At 41.4% G+C, this 15,051-nt stretch overlaps 1 protein-coding gene across 7 annotated transcripts in view; it reads right to left on the bottom strand.

Moving 5' to 3' along the window:
* Pcnx1 (pecanex 1) overlaps positions 1–15,051 on the bottom strand; it is a 150,317-nt gene that overhangs the window by 74,783 nt on the left and 60,483 nt on the right. For 2 of the 7 annotated variants that reach the window (XM_031356333.1, XM_031356336.1), the window contains exons 6-7: positions 10,606–12,321; positions 1,966–2,098 (exon numbers count right to left, since the gene is read on the bottom strand). The exons of 1 other annotated variant lie outside the window; for it this stretch is intronic. In XM_031356333.1, coding sequence (XP_031212193.1) covers positions 1,966–2,098; positions 10,606–12,321 — 1,849 coding nt within the window. The remainder of the gene's footprint in view (positions 1–1,965; positions 2,099–10,605; positions 12,322–15,051) is intronic. 4 more of the 7 variants (XM_031356338.1, XM_031356337.1, XM_031356335.1 and 1 more) reach the window with 3 other exon arrangements.

Genomic DNA, 15,051 nt, shown 5'->3' with positions numbered 1-15,051 from the left:
TGTGGACTTGTAGACCACTTCCACCCTATCCATGGATACAGAGAACTATTTCAGAAGAGTGCACTGGTATTTATAGAGCAATTGTAGTGAAGGCATTGCCATGCCTGTTCTACTCATTTTTGACAAAATGTTTTCCCGAAGTTTAAATAGCCCTTCTATTATCTATTTAGTTAAGGATAACATTATTATTCACACTGAAAGTAATGGCAATTTACTTTACCTGAGAAATTTTCCAACTGCAAAGGTAATTTACTAAGTTGGAATCTCTCCTAACTCTTTACAGCTACATTATATTTTTATCTCACCCATAATAAGGCCCATCTATATAGACACAAGCAATTTTGTACTGGAAATACTCTGGAGTCTCAACAAAACCTGCATGTTGAGCACTGGAAGGTGACTTTCAAGCAGCCAAATGTAAGCCCTTAGAAGTAAATTCTTAACTCTAGAGAGAGGTAGGAAAATCTGTGCACCTGGCTGGCGTCAGAAGGGCAACTCTAGCACTCCACCAGGCGGGGAAAGAAACCTACCCTTCCACATTTCCTGGGCAAGTGAGACTCAGAAGACACACTCATGGCAAAGAATAAAAACTTAAGATCAAACAGGCTAAAAATGTTTATAAAAGGGAAACAGAGAAAGCAGGAAGGCAAAGGAGCTGTTTACAGCAAGTATTATGCAAGGGGCCAAAGGAGGTTAGAACCAAACCCAAGCAGGAGATACACAGTCAGTCCTGCACATAGGACTGTGCGCCACACTCACCAGCAGGAAGAAAACCCTGCAGGCAGGAAAGGAGGGAGAGGACACAGGGGCGGAGGGCTCACAAAAGCTTCTACAGTAAATGTATCTTTAAGTTGGTTACATTCCCATTCTATGTTTTAAATATTATCTCTATATACAAATATGTTTTATAAAGTTGTGCATTACTTAAGAAACTAGAAAATGAAGATGAAATTCCTGGGTATAATGTGAAGCTCAACAACAAGAGAAACAAAATGTTTTAAATCAGAGGGGAATATAAAATGAAATTTTTAAAAATAGGATTTTGCTATTCTGAAAATCAAGTTTGAGAAGGGAAGGGGGATGTTTATGTCCCCAATCTACCACGTACTCAAGAGAATCTAGTCTTCCTTACAAGGTTGGCAAGTCAGAGTTAGAATGGGCATGAAAACAACTTACACACTGTGTGATGTGCATACTGCATAAACATGCACAGCAGGATCATGTGATATTCACATTTGTCTTTTTGAAGTAAAGCACAAGTCTTTTGAGAAGGTCTTCATATTTCTAAATCAAGACATGGACTCTAAATTTTTAAAAACTCAATGGAGATTATCTCCAAGATCATAAATGGATGTTCTCTAAGTTGAGAATATTGGAAAATAAAAATGTTTTGAGTACACCATGGAGGCTGAGAAATTCAACACATCTCTACATGTAAACAGGTATATATCTGACCATACCTTACATAAAAAAATTGTTTCCGTGTCCTTTGCTTGGTTTAAATTTTACAGTATAAATAAATAAAATGTACTCTTCTAGTGACATGGAATACTCAAACTGATTTCATACAGTGAGGTCAGATTTCTACTTCTCAATAAGGTCATCACTTGTCCTGTAATTGCTCATATTTAACACTGTAAAGACATCACATTAATATAATTATTTTAGAGTAGGAAACATAATAAATCTAACTTAACAGGTATGTTTTCACTTCTGTTGTTGGTAATGTGCTTTTGCAATTAAAAACTGGACAAAGTCAGTCTGACAGCTTTGTTTAAACAGTACAACATAAGGCATGCTAATGCAGGAGGCTCATGGCACATGCAGAAGAAACCTATCAGAGCTGAAGATACACAGAAGCGGAAGAAAAACAAATCTCTTCAGAAGCTTTCCTGGGTCAGAAAGAACAGGTTAGAAGGTTCACTGCATGCATGCTGAACTTGGTGGAATTGTAAAATACCATACCTTAGGGGCGATCCGATGAGCAAGGTAGGAGGGGTAGGGTTACTCCCTGCATTGTGCCGGCGCCGTACTGCCTGGCGCCTAAATGTGCTGCGTTCACGGCGAAAGGCCACTGCCTCCTCGCTGGCCTGTGCTGCTGTATCAAGACAGACTTAGGTCAAACAGGAGCCTAGGTCAGAGATGAAATTAGCAGCTGAGCCTGTCTCTTTCTGAACTGCCCACCCTTGAGGGAGAAGAAACACTTGGTCTTTCTTCTGTCACATTAGGGAGTACATGCATAGTATGCACCCTTTCTCCAAAGTTAGTTTTTTAGAAAATCACATATTAGATCTATTACCGAACCTCACCAATATCTCTTCATCCTCAACTTCCTATTCTGAGATTGCTGCTGCTTTAAAGGTTTTCTAAAAGTCTCATATGTTTTGGCATATCTCCATTTTCCTGTTTCCCAAGCAACAAGGAGAACTTGTTTCCTGTCTTGTAAGACTAGTTAAAGCCACAGGAATACATAGATGCTCCCTGACTTGAGACTAGTAGAAGCAGCACAGACACACAGACACTCCCAGACCTGAGACTGGTAGAAGCTGCACAGACACACAGACGCTTTCTGACTTGAAACTAGTAAAAGCCGCACGAACACACAGACTTGGACAGGGCCCAAGTCTCATCAACCATCATTAATTTAAAGCACTAAGGGTTGAAAGTACACTTACTACAGAACACTCAGTTTAACACGGTACACCACTGACGGCTCGAGTCCCCCTTAAGGCTGACTGGAAGCTATGATCAGTGGCTGCTGCGGCCCAAGACTGAAACAGCAGTCACTCACCCAGGAAAAGAGCAAACTCCAAAACTCAAAGTATGTTTCGACTGAAAGGCACCACCGTTGTATCACCATAAAGGTACCAAGCTGTTTGATGATCTGACTTCAGACTATTCATTGCAGATGCCAAGGAGTGAGGGCAGGGAACTCCTTCCCCCAGTACCCTGAGCCACATCTGAACACTCAAGACTAACATGGTGTGAGTGCTGTAATTCTGTCACTGCCTGTAGGTTGGCAGAAGCAGTTTGTCCCATATTCATGGTACCATAAATCTATCTTAACTGAGAAGGGCTTTATCAATACTTTATGTAAACTTCAAGGCCACGGTTCTACTCTACTCAACACTAGGAGGCAGATTTTCACATCTGAACATAGAACATCTGAGCCTCCCCAGTAATCCAGGTATTCTGGGAATCTTTGGATTTTGAGAAAGGATATTTTTATGCTACATATGAGTAAACTACATAAAGAAGAAGTTCACACAAAAACACTTTTTCCAGACACAAACAGGACTTTAAACGTGAAAAGGTTGTTGTTTGTACATGAAAGTCAAAATGTCCAATGAAAACTATGAAGCTGATTGAATCTGGTCTGGGCTAATACAGCAGCCACCAACCAGTCAGGAGTGGCTATTTTAATTTTATATTGATGGAAACTAAAAATTCAGCTATTCACTCCTGAGCCACATCTGAACACTCAAGACTAACATGGTGTTAGTGCTGACCACTGCTGGCCAACTCTGACCCAGAGCAGTCCCACACAGCGGACAGGAGATGCAGATCTGCAGAGCGCATTCTAACTACCAACAACCACAACCTCCGGGATACGGAAATACAGTCATCATCACCATCATCATCACACGCTGCAGGGCAGGGGCCACGTAAGAACAAACCAGGTGGGGAAGGCAGGCACGTGCGCGATGAGGTGACACCTGCACAGGTAAACCAGCTTACAGGGACATTCACCAGCTGGGAATGCAATTCAAGAGCTACCTTGTAAACAACTATAGTAAAATTTCTATTCTACAGTTAAACTATGTCCTGTTTTTCAACACACCATTACTTACAACAAACCATTAAAATCAAGTTTACTGGTTGAATCAACATCATTCCAGAACCTTCAAACATTCTCTGTTCTGTTGCAAATAAACAAAAAATTAAACGCAGACAACATTTATAAGCTCACTCCAGGAAAGCAGCATGTGATCGGTGACTACAGAAAGCAGGGGAAAGAAATGGTTCTCTTTATTAATCTGTTTCTATTGAAGACTTGGGGGTATTACTCCTACAGAAGAGGTAAAACGCGAAAGACAAGGAACAAAACAGAACAGAACAGAACAAAACAAAACACCATTCAAACAAAAATATATTGAATGCCCATATCTGGTATAGGTATGCATAGGGGCCAGAAGTCAGTTTCAGATCCCCTCATATACATAAAATAATAATAAATCATAATAACCTTTGGCTTCTTAAAAATAGACACCTTTAATTTTATACATTCATATGTTAATCTATAAAATTTAGATAAATTACTTATCCCTTTTAACTACGCGTATATGTGTGTATGATTGTGTTGGAATGTGCACACTGGTTTTGGTATGCATAGGGGCCAGAAGTCAGTTTTAGATCCCCTGGAGCTGGAGTACAGAGGTGCTGAGAAACACTCTGATCCTCTGCAGGAGTATGTGTGCTCTTAACCTCTCTGAGCCACTGCTCCAATCCCTCCCTGAAAACATATCAAGATGAGAGATTAGGCATCTACTTAACGTTACACTCACAACATATACTTTCCTTAGTAATGGACTTTACAATGTACTGTTACAAGAATTTTCAGAATGTTCTCTGAAACAACTGCCGTAACTACAACATTCATCTAAAACCAACACGCTTTAATTTATGGTCATAGTAAATACAACTAAGCCAAGCCATCTGAGGAATGTGCTTCTTGTATAGAACACTGCGTTTAAAACCGTATGGGAGCCAAGGGGGTGGGGGTGGGGTCAGGGCATCTTTAAAGTTTAAAGTAGATTCTTCTAAGCACAGAGTTACATACACTTTAACCACATTTAAGGTAAACCAAAAACAACTGAAGCGCTCGCGCTCCCTCTCCCTCTGACCCCATCCCCGTGTGTGTGTGTGTGTGTGTGTGTGTGTGTGTGTGTGTTCTTTATTATGCACTTCTTTATTTGCATTAAAATGTCTTTAGAAGAAACAATTTATGATAATCTCAGACAATTCCACTTTTATATTTCAATTTTGTCCCCCATGTCCCCTCCTCCCTTGTTTGCTTGAGACATATCTCAGGTAGCAGAGGCTGGCCTCACACTCATAGCCCCACTGTCTTCACCTCCAGAGCACAGGTTAGCAAGTGTATGATACTATGCTCAGGCTATATTTTCATTAAGATGGTATAGTCTCTTGATGAAGTTTATGGTAAATGCAATCCACAATAATAAGATATTCAGAGACCCATCCTATTTTAACATCTTTTAACAGTGGAGATCTACTCAAGAAATATAAAATCAAACCTAAGGATTACTTTTAATTTATGTCAGAGAGTTACAGAAAAATCTACACATTTGACATGGAACTGTTTGGTACAGCAATTTATGTTTATACCAGTGGACTAAAACCTTATCAGCTGGCTTTATAGAGGGCAACAAGAAAAGATCCAAACAGAAGATTATGAAGGGGTAGAAGGCAAAAGGTGTCCAAAAAAATCTCAAAAGCTAGATGTTCTGAGTATAAGAGGTAAAGAACTTGTCTACAAACTCTTTTACTCATGCAGCTTGTGGATTGCTCAAAGTATTCACAGGCTACAACAATTCAGGTCAGTTGACAGAGTGGTACCCAGTACACATGAAGCCCCATGTTTGACCCCTAGTACCACATAAACCAGTCAAGAAATGGAAGCAAAAGGGTCAGAAGTTTAAGGTTATTGTTGAAGGCATAGCAAATGTGAAACTGGCTTAGACAAAGGGGGTTTTTGTCTCCGTCCCTCTTCTCCTTGCAAAAAAACCATAGTTACTTCTAGTAGTCCTGTTGCAGCTGGCCTCTTGGCAGTACCTTAATTACTGCTTAAGAAGTAAAAACATTGAGATGATTAGAAACTACTCAAGGAAGCTGTTCACTCCATTCTAGAAAAAAAATGAATTATCTAAGGGAAACACTGAAGATAAAAATGCCTCAAACAGAGACAACAATATGCTACAAGGAAATGAAAATTTTAAGAACTATAACAAAAGTACAAAGCAAGTATTTATATACCTTAAAAAACTGAGGCATTTACAAACATTCAAGAATACACTAAGATAGTTTAAGGTCAAACTCTTTTTATTAAAGGACTAAAAATCAAACCATATAAAGAAATGAGCAATAAAATTATCTTGCAAAAATACTATGAAAGTAATTCTAAAAGAAAAAAAGAAATTCTAAAATATTATGAATTCTAAAAACAAAACAAAACAATATTTTGGTCTAGGCATGGAAACTCACTTATCTGAACAGCTTTCCCTTTCTTACTTTACATACCAGGCAAACCGGGTGGTGGTGGTGCACGCCTTTAATCCCAGCACTTGGGGGGCAGAGGCAGGCAGATTTCTGAGTTCAAGGCGAACCTGGTCTACAGAGTGAGTTCCAGGACAGCCAGGGCTATACAGAGAAACCCTGTCTCAAAAAAACAAAAACAAAAAAACAAAACAACCAAAAAAACCCCTACATATCAGCTAAGAACCATGCAAACCTCTGTATTTCCGGAAAGATCCTGCTCTAAGAGAGAAATGAATGCTTACACTTATCATCGCATGGAATCCAAAGAACAACTACATTCTGATGAGAAGCAATTCCCATCTGTGCCAACACTCTGGCGGCCACTGCACTTCTGATAAGTCAACAAACAGCAAACAACAAGAGCATCAGCTGTGCTGAGTGATGCGTTTGCACACCTTCACTGCTATTTTCCATAATCTCAGCAGCCAAGCAAACATAACTGGACAGATGAAATGCTGCCGAGAAACTCAAGGATGGGGCTGGAGGAGTGGCTAAGCGGTTAAGAGTGCTTGCTACAGGGGATCAGAGTTTAGTTCTGAGAATCCAGCTTCAAGGATTACTCCACGTTCATACACATAAAATAAAATGCATGACTTAAAAATTCTCTCAGAGAAATGAAGGTTAAGTAATGTAAACAACTGAAAGTGGGAAGGACAGTCAGGCAGCTGAGAGCACTGGCTGCTCTTGCAGAGAACTGGGGTTCAATTCCCAGCACCCACAGACTGGTTCACAACCTGTAACACCAGTTCTAAGAATCCAACATCATCTTGGGACCTCTGTGGGCACTGCATCTACATGATGTGCATACACAGCAAAACGCCCAGACACATAAAATAATAAAGTAAGTAAGTCTAAAAAACCAGAAATGCAGAATACTGCATAAATCTCAATAAACAAATGCAAACTGCTCTACTTCAGCTATTCTTTACAATCTGACACCTAATGTAGAAAGCACTCTGTAAACATAGTATTGTATCATGTAGGAGATAAATGTAGGGGCCCAAGAGAAGACCATCTTTACTTGAAATAAGACAAGTTAGAAAATAGAATACTTTTTATTATATATGTGCATTTTTATTTTTAAAATATTAGTAATAAACTAGATGTTTATTTTATTTTATTTTATTTTATTTTTTGAGACAGGGTTTCTCTGTATAGCCCTGGCTGTCCTGGAGCTCACTCTGTAGACCTTGTACAAAGCAAGATGCTAATAAAAAAAGTACCTTAGTATGAACTTAAAACTTTTCACCTCAGCAACTGCAGACAATTCTTGGTAAGACTTGACTCTGCACAAAGAGCTTGCTCAGGAGTGGGAGGTCTCAGAGCCCACGGGAGTAAGCTGGAGACACAGTGCCACAGCAGAGTGCGTGCCTGGCACACAAGGCCAGAGATGGCATCGAGCAAACCGCTGTTATGGTACGACTGCATACCACAAAGTAAGTCATATGACATATTCTTGCCAAAAAGGCAAAACCTATATTAATAGATAAGCTACTAAAAACACTACTCTGCTAGTATTGAGTGAGAAACTGAAGATTTGGGTATCGTTTGTATTTTTACTACTGTCAGGCTTCACATCTCTAATTTATTTCAACATGGACAACATCCTTGTATTTAACTACACATCACTGAACCAACAGGGCTAAATGGGGCAGGACGCTTATCTGTAGCATAGCAGACTGGCCTGCTTCCTAATAACAGCACTGCTGTTAGACACCTACCACATGCTCGGCATCTAAGCATCATATTCTAAACCTCCATCTTTCACTACAACACAAGACACTGCTAGCACATCCTCAAATGGCAGTGCAGAGGCCTAATGAAGATAAGTGGATATCTGAGGGTAACAACTACAGTGGAGCCCAGAGGGATGTGAGTCCTAAGCTATATCACCTCCATTATATGTCATTTTATTATAAAACTCTCAAGTACACTTTCAAAATTGTATCCTATTACCTACCAACACCATTCACCATAACAATAGAGTAAGTTTTTTAAGAACTCATCAATACCTCCAAATCCACTAGAATTAAAATTTACGCATGATTTTATGTCCAGGAAAGTTGTCTGTAAGTGTGTGTGTATGTGTGCATGTGTGTGCATGTGTGTGTATGTGGTGTGGTAGTAGCGCGATGTGTGTTGTCATGTTTCTGGAGGACAATATACATGACAGAACGGACAGCCCAGACACATTACTCTTAAACTGCCAGAACAGACTGTAACAAATGATGCTCAGGTCAATTCGTACTAAAATTCTGTCCATTTTAAATCAGTGTTTAAATTCCTTCCTGCTGCTTCCAGTTTTCTGGAAGTTCAACCCCATCACAGCAAACCTTTGTATTTAGATGCAATGGAAACAACATAAATCTCCAACACATCTAATTTTGTTTTGTTCTGATTTTCAGTGTAAGCACAATAAAACAAATAAAAGAAAACCTAGCAGGACCCTCTTTTGACAAAAAGTATTTTCAATTTCCTACACACTAGTGAATTTCCTCAACTAAGATGAGATTTAAAAATTTTAGTTCATTGTTTTGTTATTAATATTTAATGGGCATTTTAAAGATATAAACAAAAAAATCTGTAATCTGGAAATATGAGGATTTATACGGTCATAGAACTGTATGAAGATGCAAATACCACTTCCCACGTACTTTGAAAAACCACCAAACCAAACAAAACAAGAGAGGAAAGGCAACATCTGCTGTGGAAAGATGTGACAGAAATGTGCGCAGACAGGCTCACCACAGCACGGCCTACACAGACACAACACTCACCTTTTGGCAGTAACGTTTATTTCAACAATACTTAGAACATAAGCTTTAGCATGTTCAGTCTCAAAATATATTTGGTAAACTTAAAGAATTAAGCTATCGTTTAAAACCTAATGGATTCCTTGACACCATAAACAGAAATACATGACACAGTTTCTCTGAGAAGCCTTTGTAGTCTTTCAGATCTGTTATAAAATACAGAATGATCTCCAGGTCAAAACTCCTAGGAATGTAATTACTACACAGCTACCGAGTAGTAAAAGCACCTCAGATACAGTTCGTCTCTAACACAGAGGTCAGAAGACTAACTTGATAGCTCCTTCAGCACTAAAAACAACTTCTTTACATTCCCATTATAAGTTGATTTTTGTCAGACTCTTACCAATAATTGAAAGAATGTTTCCACAATATGACCTTTGAAATAGTGTTGATGAGTCTGGAATTCTTTTGAGGTAAGTGTTGACATGTTTGAAAATGTCTGCATAAACAGAACATTGTCACAGAAATGACAACCACCATTATATTACAGACACATGCGTGCTGACAACAGGAGGCTCATTCTCACTCTAGTCAAACAGGCAAGGACCTGCATGGGTAGGAGGAAATGGGAAACCACCCGTGAAGAAAAGCCTAACACAGACACAGTAGTGCATCACCTACCCAACTCTGTACAATTCCCCCAACACACACTGACACAGTAGTGCATCACCTACCCCAACTGTACAATTCCCCCAAATCTTGAAATCACTAAGTTGTTACTTTACCCAAACACCATCGCCATCACAGGGGATACCTTGGCAACTATTAATGGATTAAAATACTAATAAAGCCGGATGACAGTACACTTCTTTAATCCCAGCACTTGGGAGGTAGAAGCTAACAGATCTCTGTGTGCTTGAAGCCAATCTGGTCTATGTAGTGAGTCCCAGGACAACCAGGGCTACACATTGAGATCCTGTCTCAAAAACTAAAAAACAAATAATCACATGATAAAATGTTAATAAATGTAAACTATAAACTTCAATTTAACTTAACTTTAAGGACAGTGTGACATTATAGGAAAATTTTTTTCTTAATAACTAAAACTTGAACTGAGAGAAAAGCACAGAACTAGAAAGAGTTGGCTATCCAAATGTACCACTGGAGCCACAGCAGCATTTGGAAGAGTCGCCTGTGCCTGGGCAGCATCTGCGTCTGCAAGCTCAGCAGCACGCTGTGGAAGTCATGGCTGTGAGCGGGCTATCACCCTACTACAGTTGTGCTACTGTACAAAGGACAAGAAATAACTGGGTTATTACTAGCATAACTAGCTTAGAAAAGAGAGGCAGTCAGGAATAAGCTGATGTGTCCTATAGGACAGCTGGGCCACTGGAGGCCACCGTGTTCACCGAAAGAAGTGTGCTTTCCTAACACAGAGAAAACGTACTTTCTGAAGGTCCCATTAGCCTATCGTGAGCAACAGTGTCAATCTGCAGTAGTCGCATAGCTTACTTACCTCCACTGGCTGCATCTTGCTCGTCCCCTTCAGGAAATGCAACCTGGCTTGGCAAACTATTCCTGGACCGTGTGACTGTCTCTAACTGGGAAGCCCGGCCCAGTAAAGACAGCTCATCCAGCACCTCTCCCTCTTTGGCCTCAAGATCTGACTTTGAAGTGGTTAAGGGCTTTATACTGTCCGGTGCCAGCAGCCTGCTTGAGTCATTCAAACAGGCCACAGTGCCACTGTCCAAGCTCAGCACCCGAGCCCGAGTCTTGGCACTATTTGTGCTGGAAGTCCTCCGAGAGGCCCTCTTTTTGGCGGTTCCCTCAGGGCCTGGATGAGCTCTGTGTGTGTGGTCTGAGTCTGTGCCTCGGTCCTTATGGCCATGTTTGGTCTTGAGGGCACTGTATTTGCCCTCAGGAGACTGGCAGGAATGAGAAGTGGCACTGGAAGAGCTGTCGCTGCTGAATTGGTGAGCAGAATGAACACTGGGTGCTCTGCTCAAGTCGCTTTGATCACTCGAGTCCTCATCATGACAAAATACAGCACTGTGTGGCTTGGTTCCAGAGACTCCTCGAAAGGACACATAGTCCCTATGGCGACTGGAGTCAAAACTGCTGGCCCGTTTCTTTCCTGTGCGCCTCCTGCCTGGCTTGTGGACAGAAGTTGTCCGATGGATTAAGCTGGAGGATTTGGGTCGGACATCTCCCTCCTTCTGCTTCCCACCATCCTCTTTACAAACTTTGGAGTCTGTGGAAAGGCTGGGCTTCTCGCTCTGCTCCTCTTTGCTCTCTGCACTTTGCTCAGGTGGCCTGTCCCCAGGGACAGTAAACTCATTCGCATGGGGGTTTTTATTGGCATCTTCTGAAGCAGAGCTGCTGGGAGCAACCTGATCAGGCACCTCCTCAGATGCCTGAGCATCTGGGGCCTCAGGAGGCCCAGCAGGTGTGCTCCCCTCTGGGGCAGTCTTGTCACTGCTAGTCCTTAAGTCATCAGCCCCCTGGCTTCTCTCTTCCACTGACTCAGCACCGCACTCTCTTTTCTGGGCACTCTTGTCCCCCACTTTAGGAGATTCCTCATGCTCAGACAAGATGCTCTCAATGTGAGTGGAGCTGGTCTGCTCACTTTTATAGCTGCTGAGGGTACTGTTGGTGTCCCTGTCGGTCCCACTGCAGTAGCTCTCGGTGGACCCGCTACTCCGTGTGCTCAGGCTCCTGAGACTGTCCACGCTCTTTTCAGCATTCAGCGCCCTGTTCTTCCCACACTTTGTGGGTGGTTGAGAGTTACTTTTTCTCCGGTCGGCAGCAGGCTGAGACTGTGCAGGAGGGCAGGACTTCCCCACTAAGGACTCTCTAGTGCCTGAGTGAGGCTTAGATGAGTCTAACTCAGTAACAGGGTCTAATCCCCGTCTCTGCTGCTGCTGGTAAAGAGGGAGGCCACTCAGTGAGGCATCAGGAAAAGCCACGGCAGAGCTGGAAGTCCGGGGCACTCCTCGTGGCCGGTGCTCCTTCCTATAAGAGTGTGAATGTAAAGGTACAAGAGAAGCCACTTCTGTGTCACAGGCACTACACAGTGACTGATCAACACGGTGGTGCTGGCTATGGCTTGGCAGGCTCACTTTGTCACTGAAGTCCCTTGGTAAGTCCTGTCCACAAGAGGACAAGGATGGCTGAATAGAAATGAAGGAGTCATTGGAGACCAGGCGGAAAAGCTTGCGATCAGTCGCCAAATCTGTGCCAAACACAGTTAAAAATGTAAATACAGATATACGTCAGCTTCTGTGCTGGCTAACAAAGAAAAGAATCCATAGTATACAGCAGTAAGTCAAGTCTAAGCAAACTTCAAGCAGAGCACTGAACAAGCCAACTAGTCAACCCAAGAGCTGGTTTCTGTTCCAAAACTGCACAAAAAAACCCATTCTAACTGATGGAAGGAACTGAACTTTCAAATCATTTCAGTTCTTCAAAGGCTTTATTTTACAAACAAACAAAGTCTGTGTATGTGTGTGTGTTCTTCCATTCCTCACTTTTGAACAGGGTCTCTGTATTTAGTCTAGGCTAGCCTTGAACTTCAGATCCTCCTGTTTCAGCATCCTGAGTTTGCAATTTCAGGTGTGTACCACCACAGCCTGCTGCAAGCTCTATTTCTAACTTACAAATAGGTAACCTTGGGTTACCATTCGGAGCCTTTGTTTCTTCATTTAAAAGATTTGTGGTCGAACTTATTAAGTAGCAAGCAGGAAATACTGAATATATCCACATATATAATTATATGTATATATTTATATTTTAAAACAAATAATAGTAACTGTCATTATTGTGTCTAAGAAAATGGTTTAATTTTTTTGAAACACTAATAAGATTATTTTACAAAACAAAAACCTAGAATGCGGCCTCCAAAATGATGTAGTGGCTAAGTGCTTGCTGTCCAAGCCTAGTCACCTGAGAATGTGCCAGGAGCATGAGGAGGGAAGGAGAGACTAACACCGCACAGCTGTCCTCTGACCGCCTCACACATCATAGCACATGTATGTCCACATCACTCACACACACACACACACACACACACACACACACACACACACACACATGCGCGTGCGCACACAGAGCCACCACCATGTTGATCAGTCACATAAATTTTTTTTTTAAAGATTTATTTATTTATTTATTTTATGTGTATGTATGAGTACACTGTAGCTGTACAAATGACCATGAGCCATCATGTGGCTGCTGGGAATTGAACTCAGGATGGCCCACTCGCTCCGGGCCCAGCTTGCTCCGGTGTAATACACTGTAGTTGTCTGCACCAGAGAGGGTGTCAGATCTCATTACAGTGGTTGTGAACCACCATGTGGTTGCTGGGATTTGAACTCAGGACCTTTGGAAGAGCAGTCAGTGCTCTTACCCGCTGAGCCATCTCACCAGCCCCAGCCATCTCACCAGCCCCATAAATTTTTAAAAAGTTATGAGCTAGAGTAGGAAGAAACAAACAATAGAATCAAAGTGTTGATAAATGTTCAAACAAAACACAACACAACGATGCAAGGTATCTCATTGTCTGACAGAGTCACAAAAGGACAGAGCTCACAGCCCCACCTCTGAGGAGATGTGCCATATGGTACTGTGTCTGGGGGAGGAAGAATCAGTTTAGAGGTACCTTAGGAGGGTGCTCCACTGAATAGCACTGAATGCGCACACACACACACACACACACACACACACACACACACACACACACACTTAAATGAAGACTCAAAGCTAGGATGAAGTAGCAGAGGGCAGGGGATGGATCTGGAAGGAGCTGGGGGAGGAATAGGAATTCATGTGATCAAAATACATTGTGTGGATATATGAAATTTTGAAAGAGTAAAAATATAATAAAAAGCCAAAATCATGTGCAGTATGTTCTATGTCCTCAATGAGAATATGTTAAGTACTGACAAAAAATAGCAGTAATCCTATATTTTCTTTCATTTTACTGATGAAGCAATTCTAAGTAAGCCTCTTATGAAAAAAATATAGGTTTCTCTATGTTATAAGAGCACTCCTTCATCTTCCATTTAAAGTAGGAACCACCGACTTAAATTATCATACAGACATCATAAACAGAGTTATAGATATAAAAAGTACATCTACCTATACAAAAGCTGACTTTTAAAACCTTCATTTTGACAGGAAAGGATATCTGAACCTGATGTTAGCTTCATCAAAAGAAAATTATTAATTTAGATGTGGTGACACATGCCTTAGAAGACTGAAGGAGTAAGATCCTGAGTTTGAGGCCAGTCTGAGCTATAAATACAAAAATCAACAAAAAGAGAAGAAAAACTATTCTTTCATTATTGAAGCCATATAGACAAACTATAATTCAGATTAGGGTTAGGTATTCACTTGAATCTCAGTGGTAAAGGCAAACTCTCCTAAGATTAAAATAAGAATAAAGTTACCACACACATTTATATACTTCAAAAACACCTACACCTGGGACCAGCACTGTGGCTTATTGGGAGAAGGCTTGCCTGAACTGGATCCCAGAATCCACGTAATAAAGGTAAAAGGAGGAGAGAACTGACTCTACAAAGATAGTCCTCTGACCTCCACATGTGCTCTAGGGCATGTATGCAGACACACAGACATACACATGCACACACGTGCTCTATGGCATGTATGCACACACACAGACACACACACGTGCTCTATGGCATGTATGTACACACACAGACACACACACATGCTCTAGGGCATGTATGCAGACACACACACACGTGCTCTAGGGCATGTATACAGACACACAGACATACACATGCACACACATGCTCTAGGGCATGTATGCAGATACACAGACACACACACATGCTCTATGGCATGTATGCACACACACAGACACACATACATGCTCTAGGGCATGTATGCAGACACACAGACATACACATACACATGTGTTCTAGGGCATGCATGCAGA

The sequence above is a fragment of the Mastomys coucha genome, unplaced genomic scaffold (assembly GCF_008632895.1).
Source record: "Mastomys coucha isolate ucsf_1 unplaced genomic scaffold, UCSF_Mcou_1 pScaffold6, whole genome shotgun sequence".
NCBI lineage: Eukaryota > Metazoa > Chordata > Mammalia > Rodentia > Muridae > Mastomys > Mastomys coucha.
The sequence above is the reverse complement of the archived record's forward strand: the minus strand, read 5'-3'. Positions and strand labels throughout refer to the sequence as shown.